Here is a 23,110-nt window from a genome sequence, read left to right on the forward strand (position 1 = left end):
GTTTCATGGTCTTGGCTAGAAAAGATCCAGCTTTTGTCAAATTAACGTCAGATTTGATTTTTCGTAGCGGGTTAGGATAACTACTGTAGCAGATTATAATATGTTGGTTAAGATTACAAAAAGGGTTAGGGTTAGCTAAAATGCACACACAAAAATAAACTTTTGACGAAAACTGGATCCCTTCTAGTCATGGCCGTGTTTCTCCCACGGTGACATGTCTAAAAAAATGCCAGTTGCATTACTTCGTTTTCACTTTCTAAAATTTTAATCAGCGATTGTAGTTTTTGTTTTAATTAATAATGAGTTTTTCTAACATTATTGTATTTTTTTATTATTATAATTGATGTTAATGGTGTCGTGCAGGCGCGGGTGCAGCTGGGGTCTTTGCGGTTGGAAAAAGCGCCAAGTCCTGCGCACATCGCGTGGTTTATCAAATGGTCATACAAATATACTATGTAATTGAATAAGTTATCGCAGAAATCGAAAATAAAGTACAACATGACTCAGTAAGGTGAGTAAACAACTAAAGTGGTTGGATATATTTTGGTTACAACTGGCTTTGCTAGCAACTGAAACCGCCCGGTGTTGTTGCTTTTTCCCCCTCACTCACTGCGTACTTAGCAAGATGTCTAGCTAGCTGGCACGCTAACAGGATGGTAGTTAGTTAGATATAACTTAGAAATGACATATTACCACATTTTGTAAACGGCATGTGTTGGTAAATAGCTACTTCGCTAGCTTGACGTTATTGACAACCAGCTCAGCTGTTGTCTTGGTTCTTTTAAGTTAGCCTGCTAGGCAACCCATTTACCAGCCATCTCAGATGGCATCTGGTGCCATCAGCAAGCTAACTAACGTTAGTTAGCAAGATGAACTGAATGCAGGCAGATGTCCTGTAGTCTATCTAGTCAACAAACGAGTTAGTATCAGCGTAATTCACGTGTCTTTTTGCCAGCTAACTATCTGGGAGGGAGAATAAACTTGCGAAATTCACCCAGTTTCACTTTCGCTCTGTTGCCAGTGTGGAGCGCTGTTGTGTTGGCTGTATCATCAAATACTAAATACGGTCGAAGATGCCCGGCCTACAGGGCGATGCCGCGGCTCTCGGGAGCCCCATCAAAAAGAGCAAACTCTCCCTGAAGTTTTTCCAGAAGAAGGAGACGAAGCGAGCCTTGGACTTCTCCGAACCTCAAGTAGAGGAACCAAAACCAGTCAGAGTTGAACCTGAGGAGCCTTCAAGGTGAGTGACAGTTTTTACCAGGTAGCTAATGATAAAATAAAGGCTGACACTGCATTTCCACAATAGGATGGGGCGATTAAACAACTGAGTCCCGTTCAATTTCAATTGAGGTAAGTTAAATGTGAGACCGAAGTTGGGGTAAACTAATATTTATGCAAATACTCTAATGCAACGCTATTGACCAATCAAAGCTCACTAAAGCTTCCAGACAATGTTGGATTGGCTGTTGATTCCTAGCCTGTTTGCTAGCACCCACATGATGGCGTTGCTATCCGATTGATCATTTTGTGTAAATCCCCTCTGAGGTAGCGTCTTGTTTGCCCGCCCACTCAATTTAAAGTACTGTATTTATTATGGATCCCCTGAGGTCCAGCAAAATGAAGGCAATTTATACAATTTTAAAACATTACAATACATTCACAGATTTCACAACACACGGACATTGGCTACTATTTTACATTTAGCCTCAGATGTACTTAGGAATGTGATTTTGAGAACCTTTCATGTGTATCCATTATTTTCTAGCTGTGACCAGGTTGTGCCAATCCCACTGCCTGGACCTGCCCCGTGTCCAACCTCTCCCATCTGCCCAAGTGACAAGGGAGAGGAGACGCTGGTGCCCTTTGTTGGGCTCAATAACCTGGGAAACACCTGTTACCTGAACAGCATTCTACAGGTGTGGTATCTCATTCTCAACAGTTGCATCATGCCATCAACATCTGATGACTGTATAGGTAGGCACATTATTATACTAAATGGTTTAGATATTCAACTTTTCTTTATCACCAATCCAGGTATTGTACTACTGCCCTGGGCTCAGAGATGGCATCAAGAACCTCTACAGTTTGTCCAAAACAAGGGACAAGCAAAAGGAAGAGGCTGCTAATAGTGATGAGGTATGTTAACTATGTACAACAATGTGAGTGTAACCGATGTGAAATGGCTAGCTAGTTAGTGGTGGTGCGCGCTAATAGTGTTTCAATCGGTGACCTTGAAGTAGTTGGCGCGATGGGTAACGTGCTTCGAGGGTGGCTCTTGTCTGTGTGCAGAGCGTCCCTGGTTCGAGCCCAGAGAGGGACGGATGGTAAAACTGTTACATGAGGTTGACCATGCGGTTGGATTTTAACAGTGAAGAGGAGACAGCAGTTCTTTACTTTACTTGCCCAGAGTGAGGCTTTCATTAAAAGTGAGGAATTAACAGGCGCCCGATATTTACAGAAATAACAAACTGGCCAAAGAGCAACAAAGTACAAACTGAATTGTATTAGCTTGTTCAAAAGAAAACCCAAACTTCAATCATGCCTGAGAAATCTTGCAGCATGTTGGTCTGTTCCTTGTCTGTCTCCCTAAAACTAATGGTGCGCGACTTCAGGATTTGGCGTCTACATGTTTAAACGGACACGTGCACACCATGTCATTACTGCAGTCCTACTAGGAAGACATTGTGTTTTAGAAGACCGACATGACCATGATGCTGCCCATTTGCTCATCAACTTAGCCTATAAAAGGCCTATTTTGTTTGAATAAAGGTGATGTGTAGGAACTCAAATATTTCAGTGATATTTCTGCAGTGTGCAGGAGGCTTGACGGATCCCATGGGATGATGCGGTGCATTCTACGTTGATAAGCCTATTCTTTGCCATGTTATAACCCTATTCGGACAGGTATTACTAGACGTTATTCCAGAGGATTCACACAGGATTCGTTTTTTTCCAGTTTAATTGACTCTTATGATGGAAGCTAGGAGGCTTTGATAATAGACCAATAGACCACTGATAACTAGGGTTGGGCAGTATCTAGATGTTCATACAGTCCTTCTCTCATCCCAGAATATACTGTGTTACCGGCTTAGTACACAAGTGGGTGCCACAAAAAAAAAAGGGCCCATTGGGCTTCTATTACCAGAATTATTACAAAATTAGCACAAGTAAGTGTATTTCCATGGAGGCAGCTAGCTAAATATGATAAGGGGGGCAAAACAAAAATAAACAAATAGCAAAAATTGCCAATCCAGCTCGTGAAGTTATACATTTTTGGTGAGTTTGGACATTTACAAGCAAATGCGAATGAGACAGTGCAAATGAACAAAGTTTTGACGCTTGCTTGAAGGATAGTACTAGCTCTGGAGCAGCATGTGTACACTCTGTGTCTGTGAGTTGCTAGGGCAACGTGTCTGCTCTGCTCAGAGGGGGGAGGAGCAGACGACCGAGAACAGAGGAGAAAAAAACGCAAGGAAATACAGGTACACTCCACTACAAATTATGTGGACACCTGCTTGTCAAACATCTCATTTCAAAATCATGGGCATGGGTTGGTTCACCCTTTGCTGCTATAACAGCCTCCACTCTTCTGGTAAGGGTTTCCACTAGATGTTGGAACATTGCTGCGGGGACTTATAACAGCCCAGACCATTATTCCTCCTCTACCAAATTTGACAGTTGGCACTATGTATTGGGGCAGGTAGCTTTCTCCTGGCATCCGCCAAACCCAGATTCTTCCGTCAGACTGCCAGATGGTTAAGCGTGATTCATCACTCCAGAGAACATGTTTCCACTGCTCCAGAGTCCAATGGCGCAGAGTTTTACACCATTCCAGTCGACACTTGGCATTGCGCATGGTGATTTTAGGCTGAGCAGCTGCTCGGCCATGGAAACCCATTTCATGAAGCTCCCGACAAACTGTTATTGTGCTGACGTTGCTTCCAGAGGCAGTTTAAAACTGTGTAGTGAGTGTTGCAACCAAGGACAATTTGTACACACTATGCACCTCAGTACTCGGCTGTTCCATTCTGTGAGCTTGTGTGGCCTACCACTTCACGGCTGAGCCGTTGTTGCTACAATACATTTCCACTTCACAATAACAGTACTTAAAGTTGACCTGTGGAAACTCTAGCAGGGAAGAAATTTGACAAACTGACTTGTTGGAAAGGTGGCATCCTATGACTGAACCACAGTTCTTCAGTAAGCTCATTCTTCTGCCAATGTTTGTCTATGGCGATTGCATGGCTGTGTGCTCGATTTTATACACCTGTCAGCGATGGGTGTGGCTGAAATAGCCAAATCCACTCAGTTGAAGGGGTGTCCACATACTTTTGCATATGAAGTGTAGCAGTGGCAGCTGTACAGAACTCATGGAAGGGCTTTGACTTCTCAAACATGGCAAAAGGCTAACAGAATATGATACCCTGTCACCTTATTAATTCAGCCACTTAAACCGACCAAAAATAAACGCAACATGCAACAATTAACGGCCCTAATATATGGATTTCACATGACTGGGAATACCGATATGCATATGTTGGTCACAGGTACTGTAACTTTAAAATAAAAAATGTAAAGGGCGTGAATCAGAAAAGCAGTAAGTATCTGGTGACTACTATTTATCTCATGCAGCGTGACACTTCTCCTTCGCATGGAGTTGATCAGGCTTTTGATTGTTGAATGTTGTCACACTCCCCTTCAATGGCTGTTGCTGTTGTACACGTCGATATAGAGCATCACATGCTGGTTGGGTGACATGGAGTATGCAGGCCATGAAATCTGGGACATTTTCAGCTTCCAGGAATTGTACAGATCCTTGCGAAATGGGGCTGCGTATTGTCATGCTGTCACGAGGTGATGGCGGGGGACAAATGGCACAACAATGGGCCTATGGATCTCGTCTCGGTTTCTCTGTGCGTTCAGATTGCTATCAATAAAATGCAATTGTGTTCGGTCTCCTTAGCTTATGCCTGCCCATACCATAAGCCCACCTGCCACTATGGGGTACTGTTCACAACGTTAACATCAGCAAACCACTCGCCTACACAACGCCATACACGCTGTCTGAAATCTACCCAGTACAGTTGAAACTGGGATACATCTGGAAAAAGTAGCCACTCTTTGCCTTGATGACAGCTTTGCACACTTGGCATTCTCTCAACCAGTTTTGTGAGGTAGTCACCTGGAATACATTTCAATTAACAGGTGTGCCTTGTTAAAAGATAATTTGAGGAATTTCTTTCCTTCTTAATGTGTTTGAGCCAATCGGTTGTGTTCTGACAAGGTAGGGGTGGTATACAGAAGACAGCCCTATTTGGTAAAAGACCAAGTCCATATTATGGCAAGAGCAGCTCAAATAAGCAAAGAGAAACGACAGCCCATCATTACTTTAAGACATGAAGGTCAGTCAATCGGAAAATGTCAAGAACTTTGAAAGTTTCTTCAAGTGCAGTTGCAAAAACCATCAAGTGCTATGATGAAACTGGCTCTCATGAGGACCGCCACAGGAAAGGAAGACCCAGAGTTACATCTGCTGCGGCAGATAAGTTCATTAGAGTTACCAGCCTCAGACTGCAGCCCAAATAAATGCTTCAGAGTTCAAGTAACAGACACATCAACATCAACTGTTCAGAGGAGACTATGAATCAGGCCTTCATGGTTGAATTGTTGCAAAGAAACCACTACTAAAGGACCCCAATAATAATAAGATACTTGCTTGGGCCAAGAAACAAGCAATGGACATTAGAATGGTGGAAATCTGTCCTTTTGTCTGGAGTCCAAACGTGAGATTTTTGGTTCCATCCGCTGTGTCTTTGTGAGATGCAGAGTAGGTGAACGGATGATCTCTGCATGTGTGGTTCCCGCCATAACACATGGAGGAAGTGGTGTGGGGGTGCTTTGCTGGTGACACTGTCTATGATTTATTTAGAATTCAATGCACATAACCAGCATGGCTACCACAGCATTCTGCAGCGATACGTCATCCCATCTGGTTTGCGCTTAGTGGGACAATAATTTGTTTTTCAACAGAACAATGACCCAACACACCTCCAGGCTGTGTACGGGCTATTTTACCAAGAAGGAGAATGGTGGAGTGCTGCATCAGATAACCTGGCCTCCACAATCACCCGACCTCAACCCAATTGAGATGGTTTTGGATTAGTTGGACGGCAGAGTGAAGGAAAAGCAGCCAACAAGTGCTCAGCATATGTAGGAACTCCTTCAAGACTGTTGGAAAAGCATTCCAGGTGAAGCTGGTTGAGAGAATGCCAAGAGTGTGCAAAGCTGTCGTCAAGGCAAGGGTGGCTACTTTGAAGAATATAAAATATTTTGATTGAACATTTTTTGGGTTACTACATGAGTCCATGTGTTATTTCATAGTTTTGGTGTCACTATTATTCTACTATGTAGAACATAATAAAAATAAAGAAAAACATTTGAATGAGTAGCTGTGTCCAAACATCTGACTGGTACTGTATATGTACATACACACACTCCCACACAATGCATTCAGTCAACATTCAGACCCCTTGACTTTTTTCACATTTTATGTTACAGCCATATTCTAAAATAAAAAATAAAAAACTCAATCTACACACAATATCCCATAATGACAAACCAAAAACAGGTTTTTAGAAATTTTTGCAATTGGTTTCAAAATAAAAAAACTAAAATATCACAAGTATACTGACCCTTTACTCTGTACTTTGTTGAAGCACTTTTGGCAGCGATTACAGCCTCGAGTCTTCTTGGGTATGACGCTACAAGCTTGGCACACCTGTATTTGGGGAGTTTCTCCCATTCTTCTCTGCAGATCCACAAGCTCTGTCAGCTATTTTCAGGTCTCTTCAGAGATGTTTGTTCAGGTTCAAGTCCGGTCTCTGGCTGCACCACTCAAGGACATTCAGAGACTTGTCCCAAAGCCACTCCTATGTTGTCTTTGCTGTGTGCTTAGGGTTGTTGTCCTGTTGGAAGGTGAACCTTCACCCCCAGTCTGAGGTCCTGAGTGCTCTAGAGCAGGTTTTCATCAAGGATCTCTGTACTTTGCTCCGTTCATCTTTCCCTCGATCCTGACTAGTATCCCAGTCCCTGCAGCTGAAAAATGTCCCCACAGCATAATGCTAACACCACTTTGCTTCACCGTAGGGATGGTGCCAGGTTTCCAACAAAACGTGACGCTTGATATTCAGGCCAAAGCGTTTAATCTGTGTTTCATCAGACCAGAGAATCTTGTCTTGTATTTGCACTTGAGATGCCTTTTTATGGATGAGATCGCAAACTTGCCATTTCCAGAAAGTTTAGCAGGGATGCCCTGCTTTGTAATCTATTGCCTGGGACAGGGCTCTCCAAACCTGTTTGTGGAGCGCTACTATCTTGTAGGTTTTCACTCTAACCCTAATCTAGCGCAATTGATTTCAATAATTAGCTGGATGTTAAGATTAATCTAGTTAATTACAACTGGGGTTGGAGTGAAAAACCTTCAGGAAGGTATCTCCAGGAACAGGGTTGGAGAGCCCTGACTGAGGACATCAACAGCCAAACAGGCTTTCATTATATAAACTATAGACAATTTTTATTGCAAATTTAAGGATAATTAAACTGATGCATTTGACGATGTTCAACTTCAATTCACTGGCACTTTGAAGAAAAGCTTAGCCATACTGATTGATAACCGTACATACATACTTTTGATGACTTTACAAGACATTGCGAGATACAGATTACCAAGATATAGCCTATGCGCACGGTTCCAACAGTCTGTCTGCCGATCCTGTCCCTCACTGGCTCGCCTGCTCTTTCTCTTTGTTTTGAAAAACACCAAGTGTGTGTTTGGTCTTCAGCCTGTTGCGTGTAGAATAGCTTATCCTACTCATTGATAGTGCCTACTTTAGTGAAGTTGCGCGAGACATTGCCCAAAAAATTGCCTCGATACAGCACTGTAATAGCCTATGCCTGCAGGGTTCTGAAAGTCTGCCTAGAGACCGACATGGCTGCCTGGCTGTGCCCTCTCTCTCGTTAGCCTGCTCTCTCTTTGCTGTGAAAGATGCAAGAGTTTGTCCTCGGAAGTAGCCTATGGCAACTAGTTTACCCCTTTGCAAAAATACTGAATATTAGGAGTCGATTCTTGATAGACTCCCCACCACTACCTAAAACCGACAAATGATTGTTTTAGATGAGAATCATTCACATCAGGATACTCCATTAACATTACAATGCACCAATTTATAATCCAGATTATTAAGGTCATGCATACATTTATACCAGCACACATCTCAATAAAGGTGCGTTTCGTAAACAGTGTCTTATTATCTGGCAAGACTTTAGATTCCCTATGATGATGTTTCCAATATAGCAATGCATTTTTTTAAGACTACAGTCAACATATGCTTCAGTTACACTGTCATCAATGCTGCCTATAGTAGAATGTTGAAATCTTTTGAACGTAGAGCATATGAACACTATAATAACAGGAATCCCTCTTTCTCCCTCAGCAGACAGAGGGTCCAGAGGAGGCGGTGCCAGTACACATGGAACTGCTGGGTAGTTTCCACAGTCTGATCACCTCGGTAGAGCAGCTCCAGTCCAGCTACCTGCACAACCCTGACAAGTACAGTGATGGGGAGCTGGCCACACCTCCACGCAAACTACTAAACACACTCAGGTCAGACCCCACAGCACTATAGCAAGGCCCTGCAATACTGGGTCACATTCAGTAGGCAGAATATTATGGAAGTTTATCGGTGGTGCAATGATACAGAAAATCAGGATTTTAGCTTTAAAGCAAGCATCCTCAAATCAGGGTTTCACCGTCCTTGAACAAGATGTTTGGTATTGTATTTGACTGACTGATGGTTGTGTGTTTACAGACAGCTGAACCCCATGTACGAAGGCTACCTACAGCACGATGCCCAGGAGGTGCTGCAGTGCATCCTGGGATACATCCAGGATGCCTCTGAGACCATCAGGAAGGAACAGGAGGACCAGGACGATGTCATAGAGGTCAAGCCAGGCAGTTCTGCCCCTGTGGGCACCAACGGGGCTTCAACAGAAGAGCAGGCCCAAACTTCAGAAACATCACTTGATGATGATGATGGCCAAACCAGTGGTAAGAGGAAGAGCGATACAGAGGCAGGCAATGCCAAGAAGAAGCCAAAATCTGTCAAGTCCAAGAATGCTGCTGCTGTTGCAGCCAACGATGGCAAACCCCTCACTCGCTCCAAGAGGAAGTCTACTGGTGGCATCACTGTAGCGCCAAAAGACAAAGCTGAAGAAGAGGGGGAGGAGGAAAGTAATGTGGAGGGGAAAGGAGAGGTAGAGGTGGCCCCTAAAGAGGTGGAGGTTAAGGGGAAGAAGAGGCCCAAGTTGTGCTGGCCGAGGCACTCGGGGAAGCAGCCCAGTATCTTCTCTAAGTTCATGAGTATGGGACGGATCAGCTGCCACACAGGAGGGAAGACCGAGACAGCCAAACCTGACCAGGAGGAGACGGGTCCTAGCCAACCTCAGGAGAATGATGATGGGGAACACGGGAGGAACCCTCAGGAGAAGGTAACAGAAGTGCCCGAGGAGGAGAAAGCTAAAAGTGATGGTGAGTTCATAGTTGTTGAATCATGCTGTTGGAAACATACTTGGTCATCGATCATGTCCTGTCTGTCACATAGGATTTGTACCCTTGCTTTAGCCATTTGGGGCTCCCGAGTGGCACAGCGGTTGAATGCACAGTTTCTCAGTGCTAGAGGCGTCACTACAGACCCTGGTTCAATGATAGACTGTATCACAACTGGAGGTGATTGGGAGTCCCATAGGGCGGTGCACAATTGGCCCAGTGTCGTTAGGGTTTGGCCGGGGTAGGCCGTCATTGTAAATAAGAATTTGTTCTTAACTGACTCGCCTAGTTAAATAAAACAATCTAATAGTTTGTGTATTATCATGTTGAACGCTGACTCTCATCTCTCCTGTCCAGAGTGCCTGGGTGTGGACATGATGGAGCATCTGTTCCAGGGCTGTCTGGTGTTGAGGACGCGTTGTCTGGAGTGTGAGTGTTACACCGAGAGGAGAGAAGACTTCCAGGACATCAGTGTCCCAGTGCAGGAGGAAGAACCCTGCAGCCCAGACAGCAGCTCAGAGGGTAAGGAGAGTTGTGTGTGTGTGTACACACTCGGCGTTCTTGTATAAATGGGCCAGTTCTGCAGCGCAAGACTGTACTATACACAAATTGGTACATTTGTTGCACATACATGAACAGTCACCACTCAAACAAGTTGTCAAAGATCAGCCAAAGCACAACACCGTCTCACAAATGTCTATCCTCTCATATTCCAACTACCTCCCCCCAACCCCCTCTCTCCACCCCCCAGTCTCCCCTGATCCCAAACCGGTGCTGAAGACTCTGAAGTGGGCCATCTCCCAGTTTGCCTCAGTGGAGAGGATTGTAGGGGAGGACAAGTACTTCTGTGAGACCTGCCACCACTACACAGAGGCTGAGAGGAGTCTCCTGTTTGATAAAACCCCAGAGGTCGTCACTATCCATCTCAAGTGCTTCTCAGCCAACGGGTTAGAGTGAGTCTTCAGTGTTTATCTGCTGGGTTTTGCTTTTACTCTAGATTGATGCTTTATTGTCCTCAGAGAGTGTAACAGTTCCCTAAGAGCCTGTCACAACATAAAAATCCACACAATCAGATACAACATATGAATGTAATACCGTATTAATTATTATTTTTTTATATATTTTTTTCACCTTTATTTAACCAGGTAGGCAAGTTAAGAAAGAGTTTACAATTGCGACCTGGCCAAGATAAAGCAAAGCAGTTCGACACATACAACGACACAGAGTTACACATGGAATAAAACAAACATACAGACAATAATACAGTAGAAACAAGTCTATATACGATGTGAGCAAATGAGGTGAGATAAGGGAGGTAAAGGCAAAAAAAGGCCATGGTGGCAAAGTAAATACAATATAGCAAGTAAAACACTGGAATGGTAGATTTGCAGTGGAAGAATGTGCAAAGTAGAAATAAAAATAATGGGGTGCAAAGGAGCTAAATAAATACAACGGCACATGGTAAGGAAAGTCAGGGACCGCTCCATCGTTCCTCGGCTTGTGTAAACTGTCTCCCTCTTGTTCAGGATGGACCCGTACGGCGGCCTCTCAAAGGTGAACACCCCTCTACAGACCCCACTGAAGCTCTCTTTGGAGGAGTGGTGCACGCACCCCTCAGCCACTGCCACCGGAGGGCAGCACTACCAGCTGTTTGCTGTGGTCATGCACAGCGGGGTCACCATCTCCAGCGGACACTACACCACTTACATCAGGATGATGGACCTTAAGGACACCAAGGTCCGTCTGCCCGAGGGGGATGAGAAGCAGGGAGAAGAGGACTGTGGCGGGAAAGTGCCAGATCCGGAACCCAAAGAAGAGGTGCTGGATTATGACGATGGGGAAGTGTCCTTCAGTCTCCGTGGTAAAGCAGGACAGAGTGGTTCTGTGAATGCTAACTCCACCAACACCAGTAAGATGGGCTCCAAGAAGGCTTCAGACGGGGTAGGACTTCTGGGGGGTCAGAGGAGCCTGTCCAGCTATGACCTAGGGGGCAACAAGCAGACAACCAACCCAGACAAAGCTGCCTGTACTGGGGTAGAGAGCAACACCACCAGATCATCCAGACGGACCTCCAGTGCCCCGGGACACAGCGGTAGTGGAGGGGTTAAGAAGGAGCCTGGGGAGGGCGAGGGGGGCGAGGAGGCCTCTGTGGCTGGGTGTGAGGGGTTTGGGGTGGCTACGGAGCAGGCCCTAAGCAGCCTGCTGCAGTATGAAGGGAAGTGGATGCTGTTTGACGACTCTGAGGTGCGTCTCTTTGAGGAGGAGGACTTTCTGAGAGCCTGTTCTCCAGAAACCTGCTCCACATCTACCCCATATCTTCTGTTCTATAGGAGGGTCTGAAACTTCTCTGTTTGTGGGTGAATGAAGTATTTTCTCAGATGTTATAGAGAAGTGTCGAGAGCATTGGAAAAGATCTGAGGTTTTGAGAACGAGTCAACTTGAGATTCAGCCTGGTTGGCTTGCTGGGTTTGATACTCCTGTCACTGATGTTTATAACCTGTATATGTCCTTTTTAAAATGTTTTACTCTTCAGTTGATCCTCTTTTTTTTGTGTGCTGGGAATATAACATTAGCAGTCTACAAAAATGCACCTTCGCACTTATGACATCAAGCAACCTGTCCTTTGATTTTCCTGCCCTCGTGTTGAAGTGGTCTGAATGGAAAGTACAAGATTTCTCCCTGACACTTATTTTTTTTTTGTTTCAGATTATTTTTTTTATAAAGAGCACATTTTTATTCTTGTACATCTTTATCCTGTTCTGGCTTCATGCCTTCTGTCTGTTGATTAATGTTCATACTGTTGGTCTGTCAGAAATAAGAGGACTAGTTTTGGCCATAATGTTTAAGTTCAGTTAGATTCAGGCACTGGCCGTCTGGTTCTTGGTGGAAGAACTTTTGCACGTGAAAACTAAATTACTTCTCTTGGTTGATATCATTTTGTACAAGGTTTTATAAGTGAATTAAAGCAGTGATGAAATACCTAGCCAATAAGATAGACAATCACTTTACAAAATGCTAGTACAACATTGCATAGCTGTTAGTCTCAGATTTGATATGTATAGAGGGGGAAGTGGACTGTTGTTTTGGCTTCAGGGATTGTCTACCCTAGGGCTCTATTCAATCCGTATTGCAGAAGTTCAGCTGTAAATTGAACGCCAATGTTCCTGCTTTAGTGGAAACTGCATTCACGGTAGACGCTGCGGATATCTGCTCAATGGGGAAATTACCTTTAAATGTATATCGCGGAATCTAATGTTTCAGCTTTACAGATTGAATCGGGCCCCTAGTCTTGGCTTTTTCCTCGGTTGGTTTCCTCCTGAAGTTGTGCAGTTCTGTTCAATGGCAGTACCTCATTCCAGTGAAAAAGGTCTGTGGCCATACTGTCTGACTTACTGGCCCTATGAAAGAGCATACCTAGAATGATAAAGTACTACACAAGCAATAAAGTTTGAACTTTCATGTAAAACTGACTTTCTATTCATCCTTTCCCTGCTGTGAAGTGTTATAGATTTAAAATAAATGGTTTGGCTTTGAAACCAGGACAGTAGAGTTACTTTTTAATGTGAATAATTGCCACTCTCCTGTACATGTAATAAAGCACTGCATTTCCAAATGTTATTTAACTAATATTTACCAATCTACAAGGTGATTGTCAAATGTCACCATGGCTAGTTTAACAGACCACAATGGTTTATTTATACATTTCATGTATTACTGGTCTGTTTACTTGGCATCTTTTTTTTGGGGGGGGGGGTGTATTCATTTCAAATATATTTAGTCTAATACGTTTCTCCAGGCCTCACTTGTTCTTTGACTAGCACTATTCATCGCTGTCGATAATTTGGTTATAACTTTTAATAGTAACTTTATCCACTGGTGAATTGGGAGAGAGTGAGGTGATTGCCATCTAAGTAGGAGCCAACTTTTTTTTGCGTAAATGCTGCCTGACAACTAATCAAAGCATTTAACTGCAGGGTTACTCCCACGTCATATGAAGGAATGTGCCTACCTGATTTTAGGGGACAGTGAACAATTGGGAGTTGGGGACAATTTCATAAAACGTTTCCTTGGTGTTTAAATAGTCAAATTTAAAATGTATAATTCAGATTACGGAATTTGTTTCAGTTTGTTAGTCTAGGCTACAACTAAAATAAAAGTCTGGATTTATATATTATACAAAATGTTTGGTCAATGGCTGCATCATGTTATGGGTATGCTTGTCCTCGCAAGGACTGAGGAGTTTGATAAAAAATCAAATGAAATATAGCTAAGCACAGAGAAAATTCTAGAGGAAAACCTGGTTCAGTGTGCTTCCCAACAGGTACTGGGAGACAAATGAACCTTTCAGGACAATAACCTGAAGCACAAGGCCAGTTGCTTACCAAGATGACATTGAATGTTCTTGAATGGCCTAGTTACAGTTTTGACTTAAATCAGCTTGAACATTTATGGCAAGACTAGAAAATATCAACACTTGAGAGCCTGAAGAATTTAAAAAAGAATAATGCGGAAATATTGTACAATCCAGATGTGCAAAGCTCTTAGACTTACCCAGAAAGACTCACAGCTGTAATCACTGCCAAAGGTTTATTGACTCAGGGGTGTGAACATTTATTAGATGTAAATGAGATGTTTCTGCATTTCATTTTTAATACATTTGCAAACATTTCTAAAAACATGTTTTCACTTGGTCATTATGGGCTATTGTGTGTGACTGGGTGAGGAAAAACTCAAATTGATTGGACTGGTAGAGGGGTAATTGATACAAGTTTATCAAGCACTCTGTGACTTCGACCAGTACTTCATTTAGCGCCGTCTCCAGATCAGATACAGATCAGATACATTCTCCATTTAGAGCACTCCTGATGGCAGCGTCATCTACCTTCAGAATATTGTCTGTCTTGTCTATGAAGATCATTCCACTGGTTTCCTTTCTCACTTGGGACAAACTGGCTCCACAGATGTTTCCCTTAAACTTCTCACATCACACACATTTAGATTTGTGAACAGCCATCCACAACAACCACAATCCGTAAGGCGCAAACAGCTAAATGAGAGTGCAGCAGTGATTCACATCAATACGCTAACGTTATATGTAGCGGTGTTTTGGGGCGGCAGGTAGTCAAGTGGTTCGAGCGTTGGGCCAGTAACCGAAAAGTTGCTGGATCGAATACCCGAGCTGACAAATTCAAATCTGTCTTTCAGCCCATGAACAAGGTTGTTAACCCACTGTTTCTTGGTAGGCCGTCATTGTAAATAAGAATTTGTTATTAACTGACTTACCTCGTTAAATAAAGGTTAATACAAAAATACATGTATATAAAAACTTTTTTAGTTCCATATCACCACTACTGCCATCCTTCCCTCCAAGCAGTTATTCAAGTTGGATAATCTTTGGATGCAGTCGCACCAATGGAAGACATAGCTTGGCCTGTAACCTACAAAAGCCTATTCCTGCTCGTTTCCCGCCTTCCATCAAGCACAGTTGGTGTGTCATCATATTGGTCTATAATTTGTGGTCAAATGGAACACACATTTGTGGTCAAATGGAACACACTTACATTAGCACGTGTTCAATGCTGACTTGAATGTCATTGAAAAAACAGAAAATTGTCAAATATTTTTTATTCGCAAACATCGTTTCTGAATGTAAAAGTAATTCTCAAAGTAATCATCTAGATTGTTTTCCAAAGTATCAGTCATCTGATTACAATATTGTTGCTGATAATGTAACGGTAGTTACCGTTTTGTAATCCCTTATATGTAAAGGATTACATGTTAATTCGTTACTCCCCAACCCTGGTTACAGCCTTATTCTAAAATGGATTAAATAGTTTTCCACCGTCATAAACCCTATAAAGACAAAGCAAAAACGTTGTCATTTTATTTTATTTTTATTGCAAACGTATGCCTTCCGGTCCTGCAATCTTTGTTTTTTTTGTATTTAATTTATTTTTTATTTTTATGAACAGATACAACAACAAAAAAAAATAGAAATATAGAAACAAGAGAACATAAACCTAACAGACAGGGGTATTATATATCAAGATTCATTTTCTATTTGTTAAATACTTTTATGGTGCATATTGCCTTTTTGTTTTTTTACATTTACTGATAATTTCAAAATAATATTTACATTCTATCTTAAATAATGTGAAGAGGGGTTTGTTCTCTGCCCACTTCATTGTATGGACAAAGAATCTTCCATGAAAGATAAACAAATTAACAATGAAAGTTAAATCAGGGTCCATATCATTTGGTTCAAAATAAAACAATATCAGAGTCTTTCAAATTAACATTTTATTTTATTTTTTATTATTTATTTAACTAGGCAAGTCAGTTAAGAACAAATTCATATTTTCAATGACAGCCTAGGAACAGTGGGTTAACTGCCTGTTCAGGGGCAGAACGACAGATTTTGTACCTTGTCAGCTCGGGGGTTTGAACTTGCAACCTTCCGGTTACTAGTCCAACGCTCTAACCACTAGGCTACCCTGCCACCCCATTAATAGTTGCTTCTTTTAAAATAAAATCTTCTAACTCACTCAAATCTTCTGACATAAGAGCAGTCCCAAAATAAATGGTTAAGAGTCTCTGGGTCACAATCACAAAATACACATTTGTTGTCAATAGCTATTTTAAATCTGTGTATAATAAAAGGTCTTTACAGGGTAGATTCTATGAATGAGTTTGTATGATACTTCTTTCACCTTATTAGATATACAATATTTACCAGATAACAAAACTTTGTTCCAGTACACTTGTCCTAGGGCTGCATTCCAGTACATTTTAGCAGAGGGAATAGTAACATATTGACAGTTTCCTTGTATACCTGTTATTACATTATAGTTTAAAATGTCAATTCCTTCTAGTTGTATGGAGGCTACAAAATCCTCAACAGTTGCACTTGGAGTACTGTTATATTCTCCTAAAAGAAGAATAGCACATTTAGGGACAGCTCTAACAACAATTTGATACTCCTCAGGAGTGAATGTAACATTGTGTGTTCTAATAAGTTCTGGATAATCATATAGTTGTCCATCATTATTCAATAATTGTTTAACCTAAATAATGTTGTTGTCAAACCAGTTCTGGAAAAACAAAGACTTGTTTTTGTATTTTATGTCTTTATTATTCCAGATTGTATACCTATGAGGGGAAACATTGTGTTTGTACATGAGCTTCCAAGTTAGAAGTACATGTTTATGAAAGTTTGCAAGCTTAATAGGGATTTTACCCATATCAAAGTTGCATATGAGTAAGAATTCTAGACCACCAATTTGTTGGAATATTAGATTAGGGATGACATTCCAGATGCTATCCTTATTTCTTAAATAGTTTTGTATCCATTTAATCTTAAATATATTAGAGGTTTTAAAATCCAGAGCATTCAACCCTCCCTCACCTTGGGTGTTGCTCGAATCTTTGTTCCTCCAGCAAATCAATTTAGCTCTGCCTGGGCATGTTCAGGTGGGCACAGCGTCCAGGTCAGCGGTATAAAGTTCTTAGGTATAAATACTTTTAGCAATTACATTCACTTTTGATACTTAAGTATATCTAAAACCAAATACTTACGACTTTTACTCAAGTAGTATTTTACTGGGTGACTTTCACTTCAGTCATTTTCTATTATGTTATCTTTACTTTCACTCAAGTATTACAATTGGGTACTTTTTCCACCCCCGGTCCAAGTAAATGTAGAACAGTGGCACGTTCAACAGGACACGTTTTGGAACGTTCACAGTCATGTTATGTAGAACAAACATGTTAAACAAGGACTCATCTATAAATGGCCCTTTTTTTTTATCTGCAACAAAGATTTGGCAACGGAATGTGGCTCAGACCCTGTCCGGTCCCCTTCCTCATGAGGCAACATTGCCATACACTTGAGCAAATCATTGATTATCTGTCAAGTATGAAAGTTCCACATAACGAAAATTTACGAGGTGATATAATCGTCCAACACGGCCTTCATCTTCCCATAATATGTTCTATGGATAGTCTTCAAATGCGGTTTTAATAATACTTACCCTGTTAAATGGTTTAGTCCTCCCTCCAACTGTGATTGTTCTTCCCAAATGATTATCAAGATTACTACACCTACAACTGTAGAACCCTTAAGTATTCATTTTCTGCACGCTGCACAAATTAACCAATGATTGAATGACACGTATTTGAGATCAACTACGTAGCCAGCACATTGGAGATGTTGCATCACAGATGAGGGCAGCATCCGCTTGGCGTTTTAGGAAACACAATGTGAGAACATAGAACGCAGTGGGGACCCGTTATTCGAGCCCCACAAATTAATTAATTAAATTAATTACATACATATATATATATATATATATATATATACATACATACATACATACATACATACAAGTTAGCCTCTTTTGCATATTCTTTTGGCATTAATACGTGTCACATATCAGTTTGCAAACAATGTAAAAATATATAGAATTGTGTTAATAAAGCCGCATAAAAACGTGGTCTCTTTTTTGTTTTCTGGAGTAAGGCAGCTCCAAAATGCAGGTGTTTCAGCCTAGCTCAGTGCTTTCTGTGGTGGTAGGACAAGCGTTGCGCCCTGCTTGGCTTAGTGTTCTGTCACTCACGGGGACACTACGTCACCGTCAAGTCTAAGGGTAGAGCTAGAAAATTCTAGCCTCTTGGGTGCTGCCATAGAGTACATTAGAAGTGCCCATCCAAATCCTTTTTAACCCTTGTCATATGAAGAGAAATGAAAACATATCGGTGCTCATCGATCATTGGATATAAACGTCACACAACAAGTTGGAAATCACAGACTCAACAATGAGTGGTTTGGAAGGAATCAGTGACAGTGGCTAACTGCAAGCATTGCAAAGCAATCACTAGGCTACTATTCAGTGGAGTGGCTGTGTGGTCCCAAATCTGGGCGTAAGGGTCTCTTTTCCAAGTTTAAAATTATAAACATTGAACGTTGGCCATGCAGTCAATGAAGCATGATATGTGCCACGCTCAAAACAACTTAACTCAGAATGACAAAAACTTCACTTCAGACAACTGGTAAATCGGGAATAAACGAGCTCCGACTGGGAACGGTCATCCAACTTGGAATTGTAAATCCTGCCTCTTTCTAGAGCTACGACCTGAAGATCAATGACATCATCATGATTCAACCTTGTTTCCCCCCCAAGAGTTCCCAGTTGTTTTGAAAGCGCCATAAATCCAGAGAGCACAGCACAAGTGAGTGTAACGGATGTGAAACGCTAGCTTAGTTAGCGGTGGTTCGCGCTAAATAGCGTTTCAATCGGTGACGTCACTTGCTCTGAGACCTTGAAGTAGTAGTTCCACTTGCTCTGCAAGGGCCGCGGCTTTTGTGGAGCGATGGGTAACGATGCTTCGTGGGTGACTGTTGTTGATGTGTGCAGAGGGTCCCTGGTTCGTGCCCGGATATGGGCGAGGGGACGGTCTAAAGTTATACTGTTACATGAGCACAGCACAACAAGGTGAGTCCAAAAACGTATTGTATGCTGCTGCATACTGTAGCTAAGAAAGTAATACTATGTTGTGTAGAAAGCTGTTCGTAGCCCATGTGATTCACCCTAATAATTTGGTCTATTTACCCCTCTTAATTTCACCTACTGTTCTGACCTGGTGGTGCACATGTAGCCTATAACCTGTTTTAGAGAAAGGTAATCATTGAATATTGTAAGAGCTATCATTATCTGCTTATAAGCCCCCCCTATTTATCCTACAGTTCTGACCTGGTGTACAGGGAGAACACGAAGAACAGCCCATGTTCTGAATTCTGCCGTGGTACATTTAAAAAATGATAAACAAAGTTATTTATATTGACTATGTCCGTCCTAGCTTGCTCATTAATGTCTTAATCGAAATTATGGATTGCCTCTTATCCGCTTGTCGTCCCCTTATGCCACATATCAATTGTCATTAGAAACCACATTTATTTAAGCAAGTCAGCCATACCAGCAGTTTTTTTCCCCAAAGGCAGTAAATGAGGCTGAATGAACTGTTTCGCTGCCAGACAAGGCTCCGCTGATAGCCAGGTGTAGCAGTGGTAAGATGTTGGGACTCTGCTGATAGCCAGGTGTAGCAGTGGTAAGATGTTGGGACTCTGCTGATAGCCAGGTGTAGCAGTGGTAAGATGTTGGGACAGCTTAATGTAGGTCCTAACAGTTTGTGGGCACCATTTGTCACCGTTATAGTGCAATTCATGTATTGTTTAGTGATGTGTAGTGGCTTTGCTGGCATGCATCCCACTTTTTTTTGCCCCAAGATTGACATGCAAAAATCGCAACTGATTGAACTTTGGCCGACATTTCGCAAATGTTCTCACCAATTAAACTTTTGATCTCAATACAGTTCTGTTCCCAAAATTAGAATCTGTTAAAGTTTTGTAGACTTTACACTTTGCCAAAGTTTTTAAAAATGGCATTGTTGAGGAGTGCAAAGGCAAATTAAGTTATTGTACACGCACACTTCAGAGTAGGCGTTCCTTAACTGAAATATACAAATTGTTAGAATGCACCAATTAAATCTCGCTAGCTCATGCTTGGCTCTGCCCACCTCCTTGCCTGTTCTGCCCAGTATGACTCATTTGTTCCAATTTGAAACGACGGGCTGTGGTCTCTTGGGAGAAAAAGGGGTAAAAATTCAAATAAAATTTTAAAAATTGGTTGCATTGCATCTCTTCACAGATTATCCACTACATTAACCAGATACTCTAGACTCTAGAGGCCGCTCTAACAATAAAAAGTCGGGAGGAGGAAAGATCAGGTGGGGCCATTCTAGCCAATGAGAGGGCAGATACGTGTGTGTGAACAGGCACAACGGTTTCCACAAAGTCACCCAAAAAACTAAAATGAGCTTTTTGGTCCTAAATTAAGGTTAGGTATAAGGTTAGCAGTGTGGTTGAGGTTAGGTTGAAAATCAAATTTAAAAAGATAAATTGTAGAAATAGGCAGGGTTTATGACTTCGTGGCTGTGGTAACTAGGGACAACCAGACTTATTTTGGGCCCAGTGAAAGAGGAAGAGAGGTCCCACTCGGCAAAAAATCTGTCTCCCTTCAGCACCAGGCGTTTTTTCGTTGTTTTACCCGCCGAGCCAGGAGCCTTTGTACGTAGGTCAATGAGTGTGGTCGAATTTGGACAACAACATTTTTATGGCTTATTTGCTACATGAGGTTTATTTGATCAAATATAAGTTTCACAAATGCTTAAAATTGCTTAAGTTGTTACAAATGTAAGTAGGACACGTGACATCCTGGCAACTTTGAGAATAAACAGGTTCAGACAGTGGCTTGTTGATGCCAAGGGAAGCCAAAATTCCAACCCCCAAAATGTACCAAAACATACAGGGAATTTGGAAAGTATTCAGACCCCTTGCCCCTTTCCACATTGTTACTTTACAGCCTTATTCTAAAATTTGAGGGGGGGGGGGGGGATTATTGAATCAATCTATAAACAATACCCATAATGACACAGCGAAAACAGAGTTTGAAATATTTGCAAATGTTTTGAAAATAAAAAACTGAAATACCTTTTTTTATAGAAGTATTCAGATCCTTTGCTATGAGACACGAAATTGAGGTCAAGTATATCCTGTTTCCATTGATCATCCTTGAGATGTTTCTACAAATTAATTGGAGTCCACCTGTGGTAAATTCCATTAATTGGACATGATTTAGAAAGGTACATACCTGTCTATATAAGGTCCCACAGTTGACAGTACATGTCAGAGCAAAAACCAAGCCATGAGATTGAAGGAATTGTCCATAGAGCTCCGAGACAGGATTGTGTCGAGATACAGATCTGGGGAAGGGTACAAAAACATGTCTGCAGCATTCAAGGTCCCCAAGAACACAGTGGCCTCCATTCTGAAATTAAAAATGTTTGGAACTACCAAAAGACTCGTCCCCGTTTGCTTAGTTTGGACGTGCGGCCAGCTACGAAGGGCCTTGGTCAGGGAGGTGAACAAGAACCCAAATGGTCACTCTGGAAGAGCTCCAGAGTTCCTCTGTGGAGATGGGAGAACCTTCCAGAAGGACAACCATCTCTGCAGCCCTCCACCAATGAGGCCTTTATGATAGAGTGGCCAGACGGAAGCCACTCCTCAGTAAAAGGCATATGACAGCCAGCATAGTTTGCCAAAAGGCACCTAGAGGACTCTCAGACCATGAGAAAAAAAATATTCTCTGGTCTGATGAAACCAAGATTTAACTCTTTGGGCTGAATGCAAAGTGCCACATCTGGAAGAAACTAGGCACCGCTCATCACCTAGCCAATACCATCCCTACGGTGAAGCATGGTGGTGGCAACATGCTGTGGGGATGTTTTTTGGCAGCAGGAACTGGGAGACTAGTCAGGATCGAGGGAAAGATGAACAGCGCAAAGTACAGAGAGAGTCTTGATGAAAACCTGCTCCAGAGCGCTCAGGATTTCCGACTGTGGGGAAGGTTCACCTTCCAACAGGATAACGACCCTAAGCACACAGCCAAAACAACGCAGGAGTGGCTTCGGGACAAGTCTCTGAATGTCCTTGAGTGGCCCAGCCAGAGCGCGGCCTTGAACATCTCAGGAGAGACCTGAGAATAGCTGTGCAGCGACGCTCCTCATCCAACCTTAGAGCTTGAGAGGATCTGCAGAGAAGAATGGGAGAAACTCCCCAAATACAGGTGAGCCAAGCTTGTTGCGTCATACCAAAGACTAGAGGCTGTAATAGCTGCCAAAGGTGCTTCAATAAAGTACTGAGTAAAGGGTCTGAATACTTATGTAAATGTGATTGTTTTTTATTTTGAATACCTTTGCAAACCTGTTTTTGCTTTGTCATTAAGGGGTATTGTGTGTAGATTTATGGGAATGAAAAAACTAAATCAATTTTAGAAAATGTTGTAACGCAACAAAATGGTGAAAAAGGGGTCTGAATACTTACCGAATGCACTCTAAAATAAATGCATCTTTCGTCTTTGTTTCATCATTTTCTTTAAATTCACACGAGGCTGAATGTATCTTACCAGAGAAAGCATCCGAGTGAGCGAAACAACGCCCCTCTTCCTCTGTAGGCCATCTATCTAATTCTGTCTGGTCAAAAAGAGTATGACAATGTTGCCACCCCATAGCATTGAATTCAAGAAAAGCCAGCATGCATTTGGCCTCCCTTGATAAAACAACAGGTTCAATAATAGCCAATCTGCTAGCTCAACTGTGAATGGTCCTGGCTCACCAAAACAAAACAAAACAAAAAAGTGTCAAGTCAAGCCCCAAACTGGCTTGTTGTTTTGTTTTGGTGAGCTTGACTTTACTTCACATCGAGAGCAATAAGTCATTGACAGAAACTTGAATTGTTGCATCTCGTTGTTGTCGTCCTCATTGCCCATGAAATGGAGGCTAGCGAGCAAGCATTTTAGCCCGGTAGCTTAGGACAACAAAAAATACAATTGTGTACTGTACGACAGTCATAGACCGCTTCGTCAACATGAAAGAGAGGATGGCATTGGCGTT

At 42.1% G+C, this 23,110-nt stretch overlaps 1 protein-coding gene across 3 annotated transcripts; it reads left to right on the forward strand.

Moving 5' to 3' along the window:
• Positions 1–35: 35 nt before the first annotated feature.
• usp1 (ubiquitin specific peptidase 1) lies at positions 36–22,759 on the forward strand. Of its 3 annotated transcripts, XM_031785605.1 has the most exons (10): positions 40–511; positions 1,022–1,240; positions 1,307–1,350; positions 1,766–1,916; positions 2,035–2,136; positions 8,493–8,662; positions 8,868–9,586; positions 9,962–10,126; positions 10,356–10,557; positions 11,131–22,759. In XM_031785605.1, exons 6-10 carry the CDS (start codon positions 8,529–8,531, stop codon positions 11,942–11,944), a joined length of 2,034 nt encoding a protein of 677 aa, XP_031641465.1. In that variant the 5' UTR covers positions 40–511; positions 1,022–1,240; positions 1,307–1,350; positions 1,766–1,916; positions 2,035–2,136; positions 8,493–8,528; the 3' UTR covers positions 11,945–22,759. The 3 variants fall into 3 exon arrangements, with proteins under 3 accessions (XP_020355128.1, XP_020355127.1, XP_031641465.1); XM_020499539.2 differs by lacking the exon at positions 1,307–1,350 and having other exon boundaries at positions 36–511; positions 8,496–8,662; XM_020499538.2 differs by lacking the exon at positions 1,307–1,350 and having other exon boundaries at positions 39–511.
• The last annotated feature ends 351 nt before the right edge of the window (positions 22,760–23,110 follow it).

Source organism: Oncorhynchus kisutch, linkage group LG13, assembly GCF_002021735.2.
Source record: "Oncorhynchus kisutch isolate 150728-3 linkage group LG13, Okis_V2, whole genome shotgun sequence".
In the NCBI taxonomy this organism is placed as follows: Eukaryota; Metazoa; Chordata; class Actinopteri; order Salmoniformes; family Salmonidae; genus Oncorhynchus; species Oncorhynchus kisutch.